Genomic DNA, 20273 nt, shown 5'->3' with positions numbered 1-20273 from the left:
CTGCTCTCCCCTGTCTGTCTCTCTCTGCTCTCAATTGTCTCTCTCTCTCTCTCTGCTCTCCCCTGTCTGTCTCTCTCTCTCTGCTCTCCCCTGTCTGTCTCTCTCTCTGCTCTCCCCTGTCTCTCTCTCTCTGCTATCCCCTGTCCGTCTCTCTCTCTCTGCTCTCCCCTGTCTCTCTCTCTCTCTCTCTCTCTCTGCTCTCCCCTGTCCGTCTCTCTTTCTCTGCTCTCCCCTGTCTGTCTCTCTCTGCTCTCCCCTGTCTCTCTCTCTCTCTGCTCTCCCCTGTCTCTCTCTCTCTCTCTCTCTCTCTCTGCTCTCCTCTCTCTCTCTCTCTCTCTCTCTCTCTCTCTCTCTGCTATCCCCTGTCTGTCTCTCTCTCTCTCTGCTATCCCCTATCTGTCTCTCTCTCTGCTCTCCCCTGCCCGTCTCTCTCTCTCTCTCTGCTTTCCTCTGTCTGTCTCTCTCTCTCTCTCTGCTCTCCCCTGTCTCTCTCTCTCACTCTCTCTCTCTCTCTGTCTCTCTGTCTCTCTCTCTCTCTCTCTGCTCTCCCCTGTCTCTCTCTCTCTCTCTCTCTCTCTCTGCTATCCCTGTCTGTCTCTCTCTCTCTGCTATCCCCTGTCTGTCTCTCTCTCTGCTCTCCCCTGCCCGTCTCTCTCTCTCTCTGCTTTCCTCTGTCTGTCTCTCTCTCTGCTCTCCCCTGCCCGTCTCTCTCTCTCTCTCTCTGCTTTCCTCTGTCTGTCTCTCTCTCTCTCTGCTCTCCCCTGTCTCTCTCTCTCACTCTCTCTGTCTCTCTGTCTCTCGCTCTCTCTCTCTCTGCTCTCCCCTGTCTCTCTCTCTCTCTCTCTCTCTCTCTCCCTCTGCTATCCCCTGTCTGTCTCTCTCTCTTTGCTATCCCCTGTCCGTCTCTCTCTCTGCTCTCCCCTGCCCGTCTCTCTCTCTCTCTGCTTTCCTCTGTCTGTCTCTCTCTCTCTGCTCTCCCCTGTCTCTCTCTCTCTCTCTCTGCTCTCCCCTGTCTGTCTCTCTTGCTGCTCTCCACTGTCTCTCTCTCTCTCTCTGGTCTCACCTGTCTCTCTTTCTCTCTCTCTGGTCTCCCCTGTCTCTCTCTCTCTTTCTCTGCTCTCCCCTGTCTCTCTCTTTCTGGTCTCCCCTGTCTCTCTCTCTGGTCTCCCCTGTCTCTCTCTCTCTTCTCTCCCCTGTCTCTCTCTCTCTCTCTCTCTGCTCTCCCCTGTCTCTCTCTCTCTGGTCTCACCTGTCTCTCTCTCTGGTCTCCCCTGTCTCTCTATCTGGTCTCCCCTGTCTCTCTTTCTCTCTGCTCTCCCTTGTCTCTCTCTCTCTGGTCTCCCCTGTCTCTCTTTCTCTCTGCTCTCCCCTCTCTCTCTTTCTGGTCTCACCTGTCTATCTCTTTCTTATTGCAGTCATTTCCTGTGGAGAGCTGTCCACTCCTCCTAATGGGAGAAAGATTGGAACTCAGACTACCTTTGGAGCTTCCGCCATCTTCAGCTGCAACCCCGGATACATCCTGGTGGGCTCCACCGTGAGGGAGTGCATGCTGTCAGGACTGTGGAGCGGCACAGAGACTCAATGTCTAGGTAGGGACTCCCACTCTAGCCTGGGTACCAGTCTGTTTGTGCCATCACGCCCACTACTCGCCACTCCTTGTCACGACAGCAGAGACTCAATGCCTGGGAAGGGACTCCCACTCTAGCCTGGGTACCAGTCTGTTTGTGCCATCATGCCCACTACTCGCCACTTCTTGTCATGACAGCAGAGACTCAATGCCTGGGTACCAGTCTGTTTGTGCCACTCCTTGTCATGACAGCACCAGGACCAGGAAACTCCTATTCTCCTTCCCTCTTTTCCTATTTATTTAGTGGGAGAGACAGGCTTGGAAGATAGGTAGAGAGAGAGAGAGATGTACAGTATAGGACACATTCATAGTGGTAGTGGGAGAGACGGGCTTGGAAGATGGGTAGAGAGAGAGATGTACAGTATAGGACACATTCATAGTGGTAGTGGGAGAGACAGGCTTGGAAGATAGGTAGAGAGAGAGATGTACTGTATAGGACACATTCATAGTGGTAGTGGGAGAGACGGGCTTGAAAGATAGGTAGAGAGAGAGATGTACTGTATAGGACACATTCATAGCTGTAGTGGGAGAGACGGGCTTGAAAGATAGGTAGAGAGAGAGATGTACTGTATAGGACACATTCATAGTGGTAGTGGGATAGACAGGCTTGAAAGATAGGTAGAGAGAGAGAGATGTACAGTATAGGACACATTCATAGTGGTAGTGGGATAGACAGGCTTGAAAGATAGGTAGAGAGAGAGATGTACTGTATAGGACACATTCATAGTGGTAGTGGGATAGACAGGCTTGAAAGATAGGTAGAGAGAGAGATGTACTGTATAGGACACATTCACAGTGGTAGTGGGATAGACAGGCTTGCAAGATAGGTAGAGAGAGAGATGTACAGTATAGGACACATTCATAGTGGTAGTGGGAGAGACGGGCTTGAAAGATAGGTAGAGAGAGAGATGTACAGTATAGGACACATTCATAGTGGTAGTGGGAGAGACAGGTTTGAAAGATAGGTAGAGAGAGAGAGATGTATAGTATAGGACACATTCACAGTGGTAGTGGGAGAGACAGGTTTGAAAGATAGGTAGAGAGAGAGAGATGTATAGTATAGGACACATTCATAGTGGTAGTGGGAGAGACAGGTTTGAAAGATAGGTAGAGAGAGAGAGATGTATAGTATAGGACACATTCACAGTGGTAGTGGGAGAGACAGGTTTGAAAGATAGGTAGAGAGAGAGAGATGTATAGTATAGGACACATTCACAGTGGTAGTGGGATAGACAGGCTTGGAAGATAGGTAGAGAGAGAGATGTACAGTATAGGACACATTCACAGTGGTAGTGGGAGAGACGGGCTTGAAAGATAGGTAGAGAGAGAGATGTACAGTATAGGACACATTCATAGTGGTAGTGGGATAGACGGGCTTGCAAGATAGGTAGAGAGAGAGATGTACAGTATAGGACACATTCATAGTGGTAGTGGGAGAGACGGGCTTGAAAGATAGGTAGAGAGAGAGATGTACTGTATAGGACACATTCATAGTGGTAGTGGGAGAGACAGGCTTGGAAGATAGGTAGAGAGAGAGAGAGATGTACAGTATAGGACACATTCATAGTGGTAGTGGGAGAGACAGGCTTGGAAGATAGGTAGAGAGAGAGATGTACTGTATAGGACACATTCATAGTGGTAGTGGGATAGACAGGCTTGGAAGATAGGTAGAGAGAGAGAGATGTACAGTATAGGACACATTCACAGTGGTAGTGGGATAGACAGGCTTGGAAGATAGGTAGAGAGAGAGAGATGTATAGTATAGGACACATTCATAGTGGTAGTGGGATAGACAGGCTTGGAAGATAGGTAGAGAGAGAGAGATGTATAGGACACATGCACAGTGGTAGTGGGAGAGACGGGCTTGAAAGATAGGTAGAGAGAGAGAGAGATGTACAGTATAGAACACATTCACAGTGGTAGTGGGAGAGACAGGCTTGAAAGATAGGTAGAGAGAGAGAGAGATGTATAGGACACATTCACAGTGGTAGTGGGAGAGACAGGCTTGAAAGATAGGTAGAGAGAGAGAGAGATGTATAGGACACATTCACAGTGGTAGTGGGAGAGACGGGCTTGAAAGATAGGTAGAGAGAGAGAGAGATGTATAGGACACATTCACAGTGGTAGTGGGAGAGACGGGCTTGAAAGATAGGTAGAGAGAGAGAGAGATGTATAGTATAGGACACATTCACAGTGGTAGTGGGATTAGTTCCCACACCAATACAAATGGTATATGAACTAAACAGTTAATATATTCAATGGGGTTCAATGGGGCTCCCGGGTGGCGCAGTGGTGCTTCTCCGGCGTCACTACAGACCCTGGTCACGGCGTAGTAAATACTGTCGTAAAAGTGTCCATATGTTAAATACAGTTGAAGTCAGATGTTTACAGACACTTAGGTTGGAGTATAAAAACATGTTTTTCAACCACTCCACAAATTTCTTGTTAACAAACTATAGTTTTGGCAAGTCAGTTAGTGCATAACACAAGTTATTTTTTCGAACAATTGTTTATAGACTAGTGATTATTTCACTTATTATTCATTGTCTCACAATTCCAGTGGGTCAGAAGTGTACATACACTAAGTTGACTGTGCTTTTAAACAGCTTGGAAAATTCCAGAAAATTACGTCATGGCTTTAGAAGCTTCTGATAGGTTAATTGACATCATTTGAGTGAATTGGAGGTGTACCTGTGGATGTATTTCAGGGCCTGCCTTCAAACTCAGTGCCTCTTTGCTTGACATCATGGGAAAATCAAACATAAATCATTAAGAAAAAGACTTCAGAAACAACATTGTAGACCTCCACAATCTGGTTCGTCAGCAAAGGACCTTGCACATGAGGACAAATCGTATGTTTGGAGAAATGCCCTCTGGTCTGATGAAACAAAAATAGAGCTGTTTGGCCATAATGACCATCATTATGCTTGGAGGAAAAAGGGGGAGGCTTGCAAACCGAAGAACACCATCCCAACCGTGAAGCATGGTGGTGGGGGTGCTTTGCAGCAGGAGGGACTGGTGCACTTCACAAAAAAGATGGCATCATGAGGGAGGAACATTATGTGGATATATTGAAGCAACATCTCAAGACATCAGTCAGGAAGTTAAAGCTTGGTCGCAAATGGGTCTTCCAAATGGACAGCGACCCCAAGCATACTTCCAAAGTTGAACAACAAAGTCAAGGTATTGGAGTTGCCATCACAAAGCCCTGGCCTCAATCCTATAGAAAATGTGTAGGCAGAACTGAAAAAGCGTGTGCTAGCAAGGGGGCCTACAAACCTGACTTAATTACATCAGCTCTGTCAGGAGGAATGAGCCAAAATTCCCCAAACTTATTGTGGGAAGCTTGTGGAAGGCTACCCAAAACGTTTGAACGTTAAACAATTTAAAGGCAATACTACCAAATACTAATTGAGTGTATGTAAACTTCTGACCCATTGGGAATGTGATGAAAGAAATACAAGCTGAAATAAATCATTCTCTCTACTATTATTCTGACATTTCACATTCTTAAAATTAAAGTGGCGATCCTAACTGACCTAAAACTATAATTTTTACAAGGATGTCAGGAATTGTGAAAAACTGAGTTTAAATGTATTTGGCCAAGGTGTATGTAAACTTCCGACTTCAACTGTATGTAGAAGATATATAGAAGATACATAGAGGATACATAGAGGATACATAGAGGATATATAGAGGATACATAGAGGATACATAGAGGATATATAGAGGGCATATAGAAGATACATAGAGGATACATGAGGATACATAGAGGATACATAGAGGACATATAGAGGACACATAGAGGACATATAAAGGATACATAGAGGACATATAGAAGATACATAGAGGATACATAGAGGATACATAGAGGATATAGAGGATACATAGAGGATACATAGAGGATATATGGAGGGCATATAGAAGATGCATAGAGGATACATGAGGATACATAGAGGATACATAGAGGACATACAGAGGACACATAGAGGACATATAAAGGATACATAGAGGACATATAGAGGATATATAGAGGACATATAGAGGATATATATAGGACATATAGAGGATATATAGAGGACATATAGAAGATATATAGAGGATACATAGAGGATATAGAGGACATATAGAGGATACATAGAGGATATATAGAGAATACATAGAGGATATATAGAGGACATATAGAGGATACATAGAGGATATATAGAGAATACATAGAGGACATATAGAGGATACATAGATGATATATAGAGGATACATAGAGGACATATAGAGGATACATAGATTATATATAGAGGATACATAGAGGACATATAGAGGATACATAGATGATATATAGAGGATACATAGTGGACATATAGAGTATATATAGAGGATATATAGAGGATACATAGAGGATATATAGAGGCCACATAGAGGACACATAGAGGACATATAGAGGATACATTGAGGATACATAGAGGATACATAGAGGACATATAGAGGACATATATAGGATACATAGAGGATATATAGAGGATACATAGAGGACACATAGAGGATACATAGAGGACATATAGAGGATACATAGAGGATATATAGAAGACATATAGAGGATACATAGAGGATATATAGAGGACATATAGAGGATACATTGAGGTTACATAGAGGATACATAGAGGATACATAGAGGACATATAGAGGACATATAGAGGATACATAGAGGATACATAGAGGATATATAGAGAATACATAGAGGATACATAGAGGATACATAGAGGACATATAGAGGACATATAGAGGATATATAGAGGACATATAGAGGACATATAGAGCATACATAGAGGATACATAGAGGACATATAGAGGATATATAGAGGACATATAGAGGACACATAGAGGATATATAGAGGATACATAGAGGACATATATAGGATACATAGAGGACATATAGAGGACACATAGAGGATACATAGACTGCTTTCTTTCTCTTTTCTTGGATGTCTGACTGTAAATAACTGTGTCTGAAGTGACCTCATATTCCCTATACAAAGCACTACTTTTCACTAGAGTAGTGGACTCCATATTCCCTACACAAAGCACTACTTTTCACTAGAGTAGTGGACTCCATATTCCCTATACAAAGCACTACTTTTCACTAGAGTAGTGGACTCCATATTCCCTATACAAAACACTACTTTTCACTAGAGTAGTGGATTCCATATTTCCTATACAAAGCACTACTTTTCACTAGAGTAGTGGACTCCATATTCCCTATACAAAGCACTACTTTTCACTAGAGTAGTGGACTGCGTATTTCCTATACAAAGCACTGCGTTTCACTAGAGTAGTGGACTCCATATTTCCTATACAAAGCACTGCGTTTCACTAGAGTAGTGGACTCCATATTCCCTACACAAAGCACTACTTTTCACTAGAGTAGTGGACTCCATATTCCCTACACAAAACACTACTTTTCACTAGAGTAGTGGACTCCATATTCCCTATACAAAGCACTACTTTTCACTAGAGTAGTGGACTCCATATTCCCTACACAAAACACTACTTTTCACTAGAGTAGTGGACTCCATATTCCCTATACAAAGCACTACTTTTCACTAGAGTAGTGGACTCCATATTCCCTATACAAAACACTACTTTTCACTAGAGTAGTGGACTCCATATTCCCTATACAAAGCACTACTTTTCACTAGAGTAGTGGACTCCATATTCCCTATACAAAACACTACTTTTCACTAGAGTAGTGCTCCATATTCCCTATACAAAGCACTGCGTTTCACTAGAGTAGTGGACTCCATATTCCCTATACAAAGCACTACTTTTCACTAGAGTAGTGCTCCATATTCCCTATACAAAGCACTGCGTTTCACTAGAGTAGTGGACTCCATATTCCCTATACAAAGCACTACTTTTCACTAGAGTAGTGCTCCATATTCCCTATACAAAGCACTACGTTTCACTAGAGTAGTGGACTCCATATTCCCTATACAAAGCACTACGTTTCACTAGAGTAGTGGACTCCATATTCCCTATACAAAGCACTACGTTTCACTAGAGTAGTGGACTCCATATTCCCTACACAAAGCACTACTTTTCACTAGAGTAGTGGACTCCATATTCCCTACACAAAGCACTACTTTTCACTAGAGTAGTGGACTCCATATTCCCTATACAAAGCACTACGTTTCACTAGAGTAGTGGACTCCATATTCCCTACACAAAGCACTACTTTTCACTAGAGTAGTGGACTGCGTAAGAAACTAAAAAACAGAACATTTCAGACTTGCCCCATGTGTTTAACTTTGCACGTCGTAGTAAATATTGTTGTAAAAAAGTGTCTATATGCTAAATACATTTGATTGATTGATTGATTGATTGCCCTTAACACCCCCCCCCCCCCCCCCCCCCCCCCTCTCCAGCGGGTCACTGCGGTATCCCGGAGCAGATTGTGAACGGTCAGGCGATAGGGGAGAACTTCGGATACAGAGACACCGTGGTCTACCAGTGTAACCCTGGCTTCAGACTCATAGGATCCTCGGTCCGCATCTGCCAGCAGGATCACCTCTGGTCTGGACAGCTGCCGCTGTGTGTCTGTACGTATCCAGCCTCTATCCTACTGGTCTGGACATGTTGTTATGTCTATCCTACTGGTCTGTACATGTTGTTATGTCTATCCTACTGGTCTGGACATGTTGTTATGTCTATCCTACTGGTCTGTACATGTTGTTATGTCTATCCTACTGGTCTGGACATGTTGTTATGTCTATCCTACTGGTCTGTACATGTTGTTATGTCTATCCTACTGGTCTGGACATGTTGTTATGTCTACCCTACTGGTCTGGACAGCTGCCGCTGTGTGTCTGTACGTATCCAGCCTCTACCCTATTGGTCTGGACATGTTGTTATGTCTATCCTACTGGTCTGGACAGCTGCCGCTGTGTGTCTGTACGTATCCAGCCTCTACCCTATTGGTCTGGACATGTTGTTATGTCTACCCTACTGGTCTGGACATGTTGTTATGTCTACCCTACTGGTCTGGACATGTTGTTATGTCTACCCTACTGGTCTGGACAGCTGCCGCTGTGTGTCTGTACGTATCCAGCCTCTACCCTATTGGTCTGGACATGTTGTTATGTCTATCCTACTGGTCTGTACATGTTGTTATGTCTACCCTACTGGTCTGTACATGTTGTTATGTCTACCCTACTGGTCTGGACAGCTGCCGCTGTGTGTCTGTACGTATCCAGCCTCTACCCTATTGGTCTGGACATGTTGTTATGTCTACCCTACTGGTCTGGACATGTTGTTATGTCTACCCTACTGGTCTGGACATGTTGTTATGTCTACCCTACTGGTCTGGACAGCTGCCGCTGTGTGTCTGTACGTATCCAGCCTCTACCCTATTGGTCTGGACATGTTGTTATGTCTATCCTACTGGTCTGTACATGTTGTTATGTCTACCCTACTGGTCTGTACATGTTGTTATGTCTACCCTACTGGTCTGGACAGCTGCCGCTGTGTGTCTGTACGTATCCAGCCTCTACCCTACTGGTCTGGACATGTTGTTATGTCTATCCTACTGGCCTGTACATGTTGTTATGTCTATCCTACTGGTCTGGACATGTTGTTATGTCTATCCTACTGGTCTGGACATGTTGTTATGTCTACCCTACTGGTATGTACATGTTGTTATGTCTATCCTACTGTTCTGGACATGTTGTTATGTCTATCAAACTGGTCTGGACATGTTGTTATGTCTATCCTACTGGTCTGGACAGCTGCCACTGTGTGTCTGTATGTATCCAGCCTCTACCCTACTGGTCTGTACATGTTGTTATGTCTATCCTACTGGTCTGGACATGTTGTTATGTCTATCCTACTGGTCTGGACATGTTGTTATGTCTACCCTACTGGTATGTACATGTTGTTATGTCTATCCTACTGGTCTGTACATGTTGTTATGTCTATCCTACTGTTCTGGACATGTTGTTATGTCTATCCTACTGGTCTGGACATGTTGTTATGTCTATCCTACTGGTCTGGACATGTTGTTATGTTACCCTACTGGTATGTACATGTTGTTATGTCTATCCTACTGGTCTGGACATGTTGTTATGTCTATCCTACTGGTCTGTACATGTTGTTATATCTACCCTACTGGTCTGTACATGTAGTTATATCGACCCTACTGGTTGTTATATCTACCCTACTGGTCTGTGCATGTTGTTATATCGACCCTACTGGTTGTTATATCTACGCTACTGGTCTGTACATGTTGTTATATCGACCCTACTGGTTGTTATATCTACCCTACTGGTCTGTACATGTTGTTATATCTACCCTACTGGTTGTTATATCTACCCTACTGGTCTGTACATGTTGTTATATCTACCCTACTGGTCTGGACAGCTGCCGCTGTGTGTCTGTATGTATCCAGCCTCTACCCTATTGGTCTGGACATGTTGTTATGTCTATCCTACTGGTCTGTACATGTTGTTATATCTACCCTACTGGTCTGGACATGTTGTTATGTCTATCCTACTGGTCTGTACATGTTGTTATATCTACCCTACTGGTATGGACATGTTGTTATATCTACCCTACTAGTCTGTACATGTTGTATCTACCCTACTGGTCTGTACATGTTGTTATATCGACCCTACTGGTTGTTATATCTACCCTACTGGTCTGTACATGTTGTTATATCTACCCTACTGGTCTGTACATGTTGTTATATCGACCCTACAGGTCTGTGTATTTGTTAGGTAATTTTTTGGGGCCTCCACCATCATAGTCCCCCAACCCCACCCACCCAACATGACTCCACCCTCAACCCCACCCAGCCAACATGACTCCACCCCCAACCCCACCCAGACAACATGACTCCACCCCCACCCCCACCTAGACAACATGACTCCACCCCCATTCTCCCATCATATTCCCCCAACTCCACCCAGCCAACATGACTCCACCCCCAACCCCACCCAGCCAACATGACTCTACCCTCAATCTCCCATTCTAGTCCCCCAACCCCACCCAGCCAACATGACTCCACCCCAACCCCCCCCCCAGCCAACATGACTCCACCCCCAACCTCCCATTATAGTCCCCCAACCCCGCCCAGCCAACATGACTCCACTCCCAACCCCAACCCCACATAGCCAACATGACTCCACCCCCAACCTCCCATTATAGTCCCCCCAACCCCGCCCAGCCAACATGACTCCACCCCCAACCTCCCATTATAGTCCCCCAACCCCACCTAGCCAATGACTCCACCCCCAACCTCCCATTATAGTCCCCCAACCCCACCCAGGCAACATGACTCCACCCCCAACCTCACCCAGCCAACATGACTCCACCCCCAACCTCCCAGTATAGTCCCACAACCCCACCCAGCCAACATGACTCCACCCCCAACCTCCCATTATAGTCCCCCAACCCCATCCAGCCAACATGACTCCACCCCCAACCCCACCCAGCCAACATTACTCTACCCTCAATCTCCCATTCTAGTCCCCCAACCCCGCCCAGACAACATGACTCCACCCCCAACCTCCCATTATAGTCCCCCAACGCCGCCCAGACAACATGACTCCACCCCCAACCTCCCATTATAGTCCCCCAACCCCGCCCAGACAACGTGACTCCACCCCCAACCTCCCATTATAGTCCCCCAACCCCACCCAGTCAACATGACTCCACCCCCAACCTCCCAGTATAGTCCCTCAACCCCACCTGGCCAACATGACTCCACCCCCAACCCCACCCAGACAACATGACTCCACCCCCAACCTCCCAGTATAGTCCCCCAACCCCGCCCAGCCAACATGACTCCACCCCCAACCCCACCCAGCCAACATGACTCCACCCTCAACCCCACCCAGCCAACATGACTCCACCCCCAACCCCACCCAGCCAACATGACTCCACCCCCAACCCCACCCAGCCAACATGACTCCACCCCCAACCCCGCCCAGCCAACATGACTCCACCCCAACCCTCCATTATAGTCCCCCAACCCCGCCCAGCCAACATTACTCCACCCCCAACCCCGCCCAGCCTGCATGACTCCACCCCCAACCACACCCAGCCAACATGACTCCACCCCCAACCCCGCCCAGCCAACAAGACTCTAATGAAAAGGCACAGCAACAGTGCCAAAAACACGAGTAGACTTGTTTACTTAACTTAATGCTTTGTATAAAATACGGATGCCCACAAGGGACATCCTGAATCTACTGATATTGATGTGAAGGTTTGTTTACAGTTGAATTGGAGTGTACAGTGAGCTTACTGCTACTGTGTCAACAAATCTCTCTAGTTGACTTACGGAGGTTTCTTCTTCACTACAAATTATTATTCTAGTCCATTTTCTATATCATTTTCATCTTCATCATAATATAGAACTTGATCTCTCTGGGTGTTCCAAGGTTAATAGAATGGTAATGATATTGATAATGATGATGTGTTGCATATTCATCAGCTGTATTGAACTCCTGCCCCCCCCTTTTACTGTGCTGCAGGCATAGAAATATAATGACTAGAATGGGTGAACCCCCCCCCTTTTACTGTGCTGCAGGCATAGAAATATAATGACTAGAATGGGTGACCCCCCCCCCCCCCTTTTACTGTGCTGCAGGCATAGAAATAGAATGACTAGAATGGGTAACCCCCCCCCCCTCCCTTTTACTGTGCTGCAGGCATAGAAATAGAATGACTAGAATGGGTGACCCCCCCCCCCCCTTTACTGTGCTGCAGGCATAGAAATAGAATGACTAGAATGGGTAACCCCCCCCCCCCTCCCTTTTACTGTGCTGCAGGCATAGAAATATAATGACTAGAATGGGTGACCCCCCCCCCCCCCCTTTACTGTGCTGCAGGCATAGAAATAGAATGACTAGAATGGGTGAACCCATCCCCCCATTTTACTGTGCTGCAGGCATAGAAATAGAATGACTAGAATGGGTGACCTCCCCCCCCCCTTTTACTGTGCTGCAGGCATAGAAATAGAATGACTAGAATGGGTGAACCCACCCCCCCAATTTTACTGTGCTGCAGGCATAGAAATAGAATGACTAGAATGGGTGACCCCCCCCCCCCTTTTACTGTGCTGCAGGCATAGAAATAGAATGACTAGAATGGGTGAACCCCCCCCCCCCCCCCTTTTTTTTGAAGCAGGGATATTCAATTGTTACCCTACGAGGTCCGGAGTAATGTTTTATTTTTTTTCTGTTCGAACTGAAAATGAATTGCAAACCCAACCTGGTGTCCCAGATCTAAAGCAGTCCTCTAATAGAGGTGCTGAGTAATAAAACCAACCAGTGGAACTGGCTTGGAGGTCCAGATTAGACCAAGGCAATGTCACTAGAACACCGATGGGGATACTCAGTATGGCCCGGTCGTTTTCATATCTTTCTTTCCAGTAATTGTATTTTTTCATGTGTGCAGCAATCACATGTGGCCATCCAGGCAGTCCCATCTATGGGAGAACTACAGGGGACGGATTCAACTACAACGATGTGGTCAGCTTCTTCTGTAACCAAGGTTACGTACTGGAGGGAGTGTCCAGAGCCCAGTGCCAGGCGAGTCGCCAGTGGAGTCAACAGCCACCTTCGTGTAGAGGTGGGTAACAGGCGGTGGAGTCAACAGCCACCTACATGTAGAGGTGGGTAGCAGGCAGTGGAGTCAACAGCCACCTACATGTAGAGGTGGGTAGCAGGCGGTGGAGTCAACAGCCACCTACGTGTAGAGGTGGGTAGCAGGCAGTGGAGTCAACAGCCACCTTCGTGTAGAGGTGGGTAACAGGCGGTGGAGTCAACAGCCACCTACGTGTAGAGGTGGGTAGCAGGCAGTGGAGTCAACAGCCACCTTCATGTAGAGGTGGGTAGCAGGCAGTGGAGTCAACAGCCACCTTCATGTAGAGGTGGGTAGCAGTGGGTACAGACACACACACGCACACACACACACACTCACACACACACGTGTGGAGGCATGCACTCACACACATACACACACGTGCACACACACGCATGCATGCACGCACACACACACTCAAATCAAATGTTATTTGTCACATGCTTACACAATGCCTACTTACGAGCCCTTAAACAACCAATTGCAGCGTTTTTAAAAAGTTAGTAAGAAACATTTGTTTAATAAACCGAAGGAAAAATAGTAACACAATGAAATAACCAAAATGTGTCTATTTACAAGGAGTACAAACTAAGCAATAAAGAGTCTGAATACTTACCTAAATTATATTTCAGTTTAAAAAATAAAAAATAAAATAACTATTTTCGCTTTGTAATTATGGGGGATATTGTGTGTAGATTGATGAGGGGGGGGGGGGGGACAATTTAATCAATTTTAGAATAAGGCTGTAACCTAACGAAATGTGGAGGAAGTCAAGAGGTCTGAAAACTTCTTGTAGGTCGGATAGATAATTGACAGTAACAGCAGTATACTGTAGGTAGGGGTAAAGGATAGATAATAGACAGTAACAGCAGTATACTGTAGGTAGGGGTAAAGGATAGATAATAGACAGTAACAGCAGTATACTGTAGGTAGGGGTAAAGGATAGATAATAGACAGTAACAGCAGTATACTGTAGGTAGGGGTAAAGGATAGATAATAGACAGTAACAGCAGTATACTGTAGGTAGAGGTAAAGGATAGATAATAGACAGTAGCAGCAGTATACTGTAGGTAGGGGTAAAGGATAGATAATAGACAGTAACAGCAGTATACTGTAGGTAGGGGTAAAGGATAGATAATAGACAGTAACAGTAACAGCAGTATACTGTAGGTAGGGGTAAATGAATGTGTGTGTGGCGTCAGTGTGTGTGTGTGTGTGTGTGTGCGTGTGTGTGCGCGCGTGTGTGTGTGTGTTGGAGAGTTAATGTGAGCCATGACCCGCCTTTCAAAGCATTCCATTGGCTACAGAAACAGCAGAGCACAGACATCTGACACCTATAGCCTACAGTAACATCTCTGGGAAATAAACAAGTCCTTTTAAGCCTCATTAGTATTTAAAATACTTCATAATATAGCACGGGGTACATCCAAGTGCAGATGAGCCATTCATCGTATAAACAGGAGCAGGCTGCGATTTGTGTCAATTCAGCGATTCTATTATTAACTGGCAATTGAACACAGACGACACTTGACAGATACCACAGATAGCACTTTCTAATGACTAGTTCAGCCAGATGGAATATGTTGTACTGTCTGAGATTCACAGGGGGGGGGGGGGGGGGGGGGGGGCGACAGTTAGATCTATGGTATGACGATGGTAGATAGGAAAATATATACATTCACTAGGGAAATTGTAGCCTGGTCCCAGATCTGTTTGTGCTTCCTAGGAGTTGTCAAGACGGTACGAGCGGATCTGAGACCAGGCTAGGGGGGAAATATTGACATAGTTTTGACAATCTTTGTTATTGATACAGTAGTTGTTATTGATACAATAGTTTTGACAATCTTTGTTATTGATACAATAGGTGTTATTGATACAATAGTTGTTATTGATACAATAGTTTTGACAATCTTTGTTATTGATACAATAGGTGTTATTGATACAATAGTTGTGTTTGATACAATAGTTGTTATTGATACAATAGTTGTTATTGATACAATAGGTGTTATTGATACAATAGGTGTTATTGATACAATAGTTGTGTTTGATACAATAGTTGTTATTGATACAATAGTTGTTATTGATACAATAGGTGTTATTGATACAATAGTTGTTATTGATACAATAGGTGTTATTGATACAATAGGTGTTATTGATACAATAGGTGTTATTGATACAATAGTTGTTATTGATACAATAGTTGTTATTGATACAATAGGTGTTATTGATACAATAGGTGTTATTGATACAATAGTTGTTATTGATACAATAGGTGTTATTGATACAATAGTTGTTATTGATACAATAGGTGTTATTGATACAATAGGTGTTATTGATACAATAGGTGTTATTGATACAATAGGTGTTATTGATACAATAGTTGTTATTGATACAATAGGTGTTATTGATACAATAGGTGTTATTGATACAATAGTTGTTATTGATACAATAGGTGTTATTGATACAATAGGTGTTATTGATACAATAGTTGTTATTGATACAATAGGTGTTATTGATACAATAGGTGTTATTGATACAATAGGTGTTATTGATACAATAGGTGTTATTGATACAATAGTTTTGACAATCTTTGTTATTGATACAGTAGTTGTTATTGATACAATAGGTGTTATTGATACAATAGTTGTTATTGATACAATAGTTTTGACAAATAGTTATTCTAGATATATTTGTACTAACAATGATATAATGTTATTCATTCTATGTGTTTTAATTCCATCCAGTGGTGAACTGCACAGACCCTGGCATCCCGGCTAACTCCATCAGGGAGAGTAAGATAGAGCACGGTAACTTCACCCTGGGCAGTGTGGTGTTCTACACCTGTAACCCTGGATACTACCTGTTCGGTTCCTCTGCACTGACCTGTCAACCTATTGGCCACTGGGACAAACCTCTACCTGAATGTCTTGGTACGTTTGTCTGTTTTCTCTTCACAACTTGTTGAAACTACAGATGTAGGATCTTTATTTGATCACTGTTTTGTTGCTGAGGAAATGCAGATGAGCTTCGCGATTTCATTTTTTTTCTTCCCACAAATTCACTGAAAACCAGCTCTGTCACCCGGTTGTATTAACAGTATTCCACTTTAACATGTGACCTCATTTTGACCCCCTCCCCCCGATCAATCAACATGATGGACTAAACATTAAAATCCTGTTGCTGCAGGATTATTTTGCTGCCACAATACAGGTCAAATTAAGATCTGTACCACACACCCACAACTACTGAGGTGCAGGAGGAGGAGACTAGAGATTAAAAAAGGAAGCCTATGTACACACCAAAGGTTGATGCACAGTTCACATTTATCGCGCAATAGTACTTATCTTTTGCTGTGAGTGACATTCATCAAAGCATTTCTCCACGATCTCCCTGTTGTTCTAGCCATGTGTTTGATCCTTAATGGACTTGATTTGTATAGGTTACAAATGTGTGTAACCAACGTCTGTCTAAATGCTAATGACCTAATGAAGGCTGACTGTAATGGCTATACTGACTGACAGTATACACTCTTTAAAAAAAAGGTAAAACCCTATTGAGTTCCATTTTAGAACCCTTTCCGATAGAGAGTTCTACATGGAACCCAACAGAGTTCTATCTGGAACCAAAAAGGGTTCTCCTATGATGACAGCCAAATAAACCGTTTTGGAATCATTTTATTCTAAGAGTGTTGTGTTAAAGATGACTACATCCCAAATGGCACCCCATTCCCTATACAGGGGCAATAGGGCTGTAGTTAAAAGTAGTGCACTACATAAGGAATAGTGTTCCATTTGGGACACAAACAGTGTTAATGAGCCATAACAATCTGACTGTTGGCTATGGGGAATGTTATTGTGTGTAATAGAGGAGGACTGTGGGAACCCTGGCTCTCCTCCCTACGGTACCATGGTTGGGGACAAGTTCTCGTTTGGCTCCACGGTGCAGTACTCCTGTTCAGGGGACAGAGAGCTGATTGGAGAGTCATCACTCACCTGTCAAATCAATGGACACTGGAGTGGACCCATACCTCACTGTTCAGGTAAGGACCATTACCTCACTGTTCAGGTAAGGACCATTACCTCACTGTTCAGGTAAGGACCCATACCTCACTCTTCAGGTAAGGACCATTACCTCACTGTTCAGGTAAGGACCATTACCCCACTGTTCAGGTAAGGACCCATACCTCACTCTTCAGGTAAGGACCATTACCTCACTGTTCAGGTAAGGACCATTACCCCACTGTTCAGGTAAGGACCCATACCTCACTCTTCAGGTAAGGACCATTACCTCACTGTTCAGGTAAGGACCATTACCTCACTGTTCAGGTAAGGCCCATTACCTCACTGTTCAGGTAAGGACCATTACCTCACTGTTCAGGTAAGGACCATTACCCCACTGTTCAGGTAAGGACCCATACCTCACTCTTCAGGTAAGGACCATTACCTCACTGTTCAGGTAAGGACCATTACCTCACTGTTCAGGTAAGGACCATTACCCCACTGTTCAGGTAAGGACCATTACCTCACTGTTCAGGTAAGGACCATTACCTCACTGTTCAGGTAAGGACTATTACCTCACTATTCAGGTAAGGACCCATACCTCACTGTTCAGGTAAGGACCATTACCTCACTTTTCAGGTAAGGACCATTACCTCACTGTTCAGGTAAGGACCATTACCTCACTGTTCAGGTAAGGACCATTACCTCACTGTTCATGTAAGGACCCACACCTCACTGTTCAGGGAATGGCCCATACCTCACTGTCATACCTCACTGTTCAGGGAATGACCCACACCTCACTGTTCAGGGAATGGCCCATACCTCACTGTTCAGGGAATGGCCCATACCTCACTGTTCAGGGAATGGCCCATACCTCACTGTTCAGGGAATGGCCCATACCTCACTGTTCAGGGAATGGCCCATACCTCACTGTTCAGGGAATGGCCCATACCTCACTGTTCAGGGAATGACCCATACCTCACTGTTCAGGGAATGGCCCATACCTCACTGTTCAGGGAATGGCCCATACCTCACTGTTCAGGGAATGGCCCATACCTCACTGTTCAGGGAATGGCCCATACCTCACTGTTCAGGGAATGACCCATACCTCACTGTTCAGGGAATGGCCCATACCTCACTGTTCAGGGAAGGACCAATGCCTCACTGTTCATATTTATTTGATTTCGATGTTCTATGAGCAGCTTCTGCAGGTTGTCATGGAGACTGTTCACCTTGATGTTTATTTGATTTAGATGTTCTATGAGCAGCTTCTCCAGGTTGTCATGGAGACTGTTCACCTTGATGTTTATTTGATTTCGATGTTCTATGAGCAGCTTCTCCAGGTTGTTATGGAGACTGTTCACCTTGATGTTTATTTGATTTAGATGTTCTATGAGCAGCTTCTCCAGGTTGTCATGGAGACTGATGATGAAGCGAGTCTCCATCTGGTTACTTTCCACCAGACCTTTAGCAGCAGACGGCTCACATATTGTTAGCATTGCCTACTGGTTTGAATGTCATTTAACTGAACTTTAGGAAGTTTAAAACAACAAATTTACATCTTGTTTTCAAAGTTTTATCTCAAAGTTTGCTGTAAGCTGTTCACTCATCGGAAGTTCTATATATTTAAATGTGTGGCTGAGATGGGGGTTAATGAGATGGGGTTAATGAGATGGGGTTAATGGCCGGTACCCTCCTGTATATAGCCTCCACATTGACTCTGTACCGGTACCCCCTGTATATAGCCTCCACATTGACTCTATACCGGTACCCCCTGTATATAGTCTCCACATTGACTCTGTACCAGTACCCCCCTGTATATAGCCTCCACATTGACTCTGTACCGGTACCCTCCTGTATATAGCCTCCACATTGACTCTGTACCGGTACCCCCTGTATATAGCCTCCACATTGACTCTATACCGGTACCCCCTGTATATAGCCTCCACATTGACTCTGTACCAGTACCCTCCTGTATATTGCCTCCACATTGACTCTGTACCAGTACCCCCTGTATATAGTCTCCACATTGACTCTGTACCAGTACCCTCCTGTATATTGCCTCCACATTGACTATGTACCAGTACCCCCTGTATATAGCCTCCACATTGACTCCTCGTGTCATTTACACACACTGTATATAGACTTTCTTTTTTTTCTATTGTGTTTTTGACTGTACGTTTGTTTATGTGTAACTCTGTGTTGTCTGTGTCTCACTGCTTTGCTTTATCTTGGCCAGGTCACAGTTGTAAATAAGGACTTGTTCTCAACTTGCCTACCTGGTTATATACACACAGCTAGGTAGCTACATAGTGAATGTATATACACAGCTAGCTGGCTACATAGGGAATGTATATACACACCTAGCTACATAGTGAATGTATATACACAGCTAGCTACATAGTGAATGTATATACACAGCTAGCTGGCTACATATTGAATGTATATACACAGCTAGCTACATAGTGAATGTATATACACAGCTAGCTGGCTACATAGTGAATGGATATACACAGCTAGCTACATAGTGAATGTATATACACCACTAGCTACATAGTGAATGTATATACACCGCTAGCTACATAGTGAATGTATATACACAGCTAGTTACATAGTGAATGTATATACACAGCTAGCTACAGAGCTGGCTACATAGTGAATGTATATACACAGCTAAGCTACATAGTGAATGTATATACACAGCTAGCTTCATAGTGAATGTATATACACAGCTAAGCTACATAGTGAATGTATATACACAGCTAGCTACATAGTGAATGTATATACACAGCTAAGCTACATAGTGAATGTATATACAGAGCTGGCTACATAGTGAATGTATATACACAGCTAGCTACATAGTGAATGTATATACACAGCTGGCTACATAGTGAATGTATATACACAGCTAGCTACATAGTGAATGTATATACACAGCTAGCTACAGAGCTGGCTACATAGTGAATGTATATACACAGCTAGCTACATAGTGAATGTATATACACAGCTAG

General features: G+C 44.2%; 1 protein-coding gene across 1 annotated transcript in view; it reads left to right on the top strand.

The window, feature by feature from the left end:
- Positions 1-20273, top strand: part of LOC139405583 (CUB and sushi domain-containing protein 3-like) — a 493337-nt gene that overhangs the window by 396559 nt on the left and 76505 nt on the right. Inside the window, exons 50-54 of the mRNA XM_071147995.1 lie at positions 1416-1589; positions 8047-8220; positions 13079-13252; positions 16009-16194; positions 17130-17303. Coding sequence (XP_071004096.1) covers positions 1416-1589; positions 8047-8220; positions 13079-13252; positions 16009-16194; positions 17130-17303 — 882 coding nt within the window. The remainder of the gene's footprint in view (positions 1-1415; positions 1590-8046; positions 8221-13078; positions 13253-16008; positions 16195-17129; positions 17304-20273) is intronic.

This window comes from Oncorhynchus clarkii, chromosome 3 (genome assembly GCF_045791955.1).
Source record: "Oncorhynchus clarkii lewisi isolate Uvic-CL-2024 chromosome 3, UVic_Ocla_1.0, whole genome shotgun sequence".
NCBI classification, from domain to species: domain Eukaryota; kingdom Metazoa; phylum Chordata; class Actinopteri; order Salmoniformes; family Salmonidae; genus Oncorhynchus; species Oncorhynchus clarkii.
This window is presented reverse-complemented; position numbering and strand designations above follow the sequence as displayed.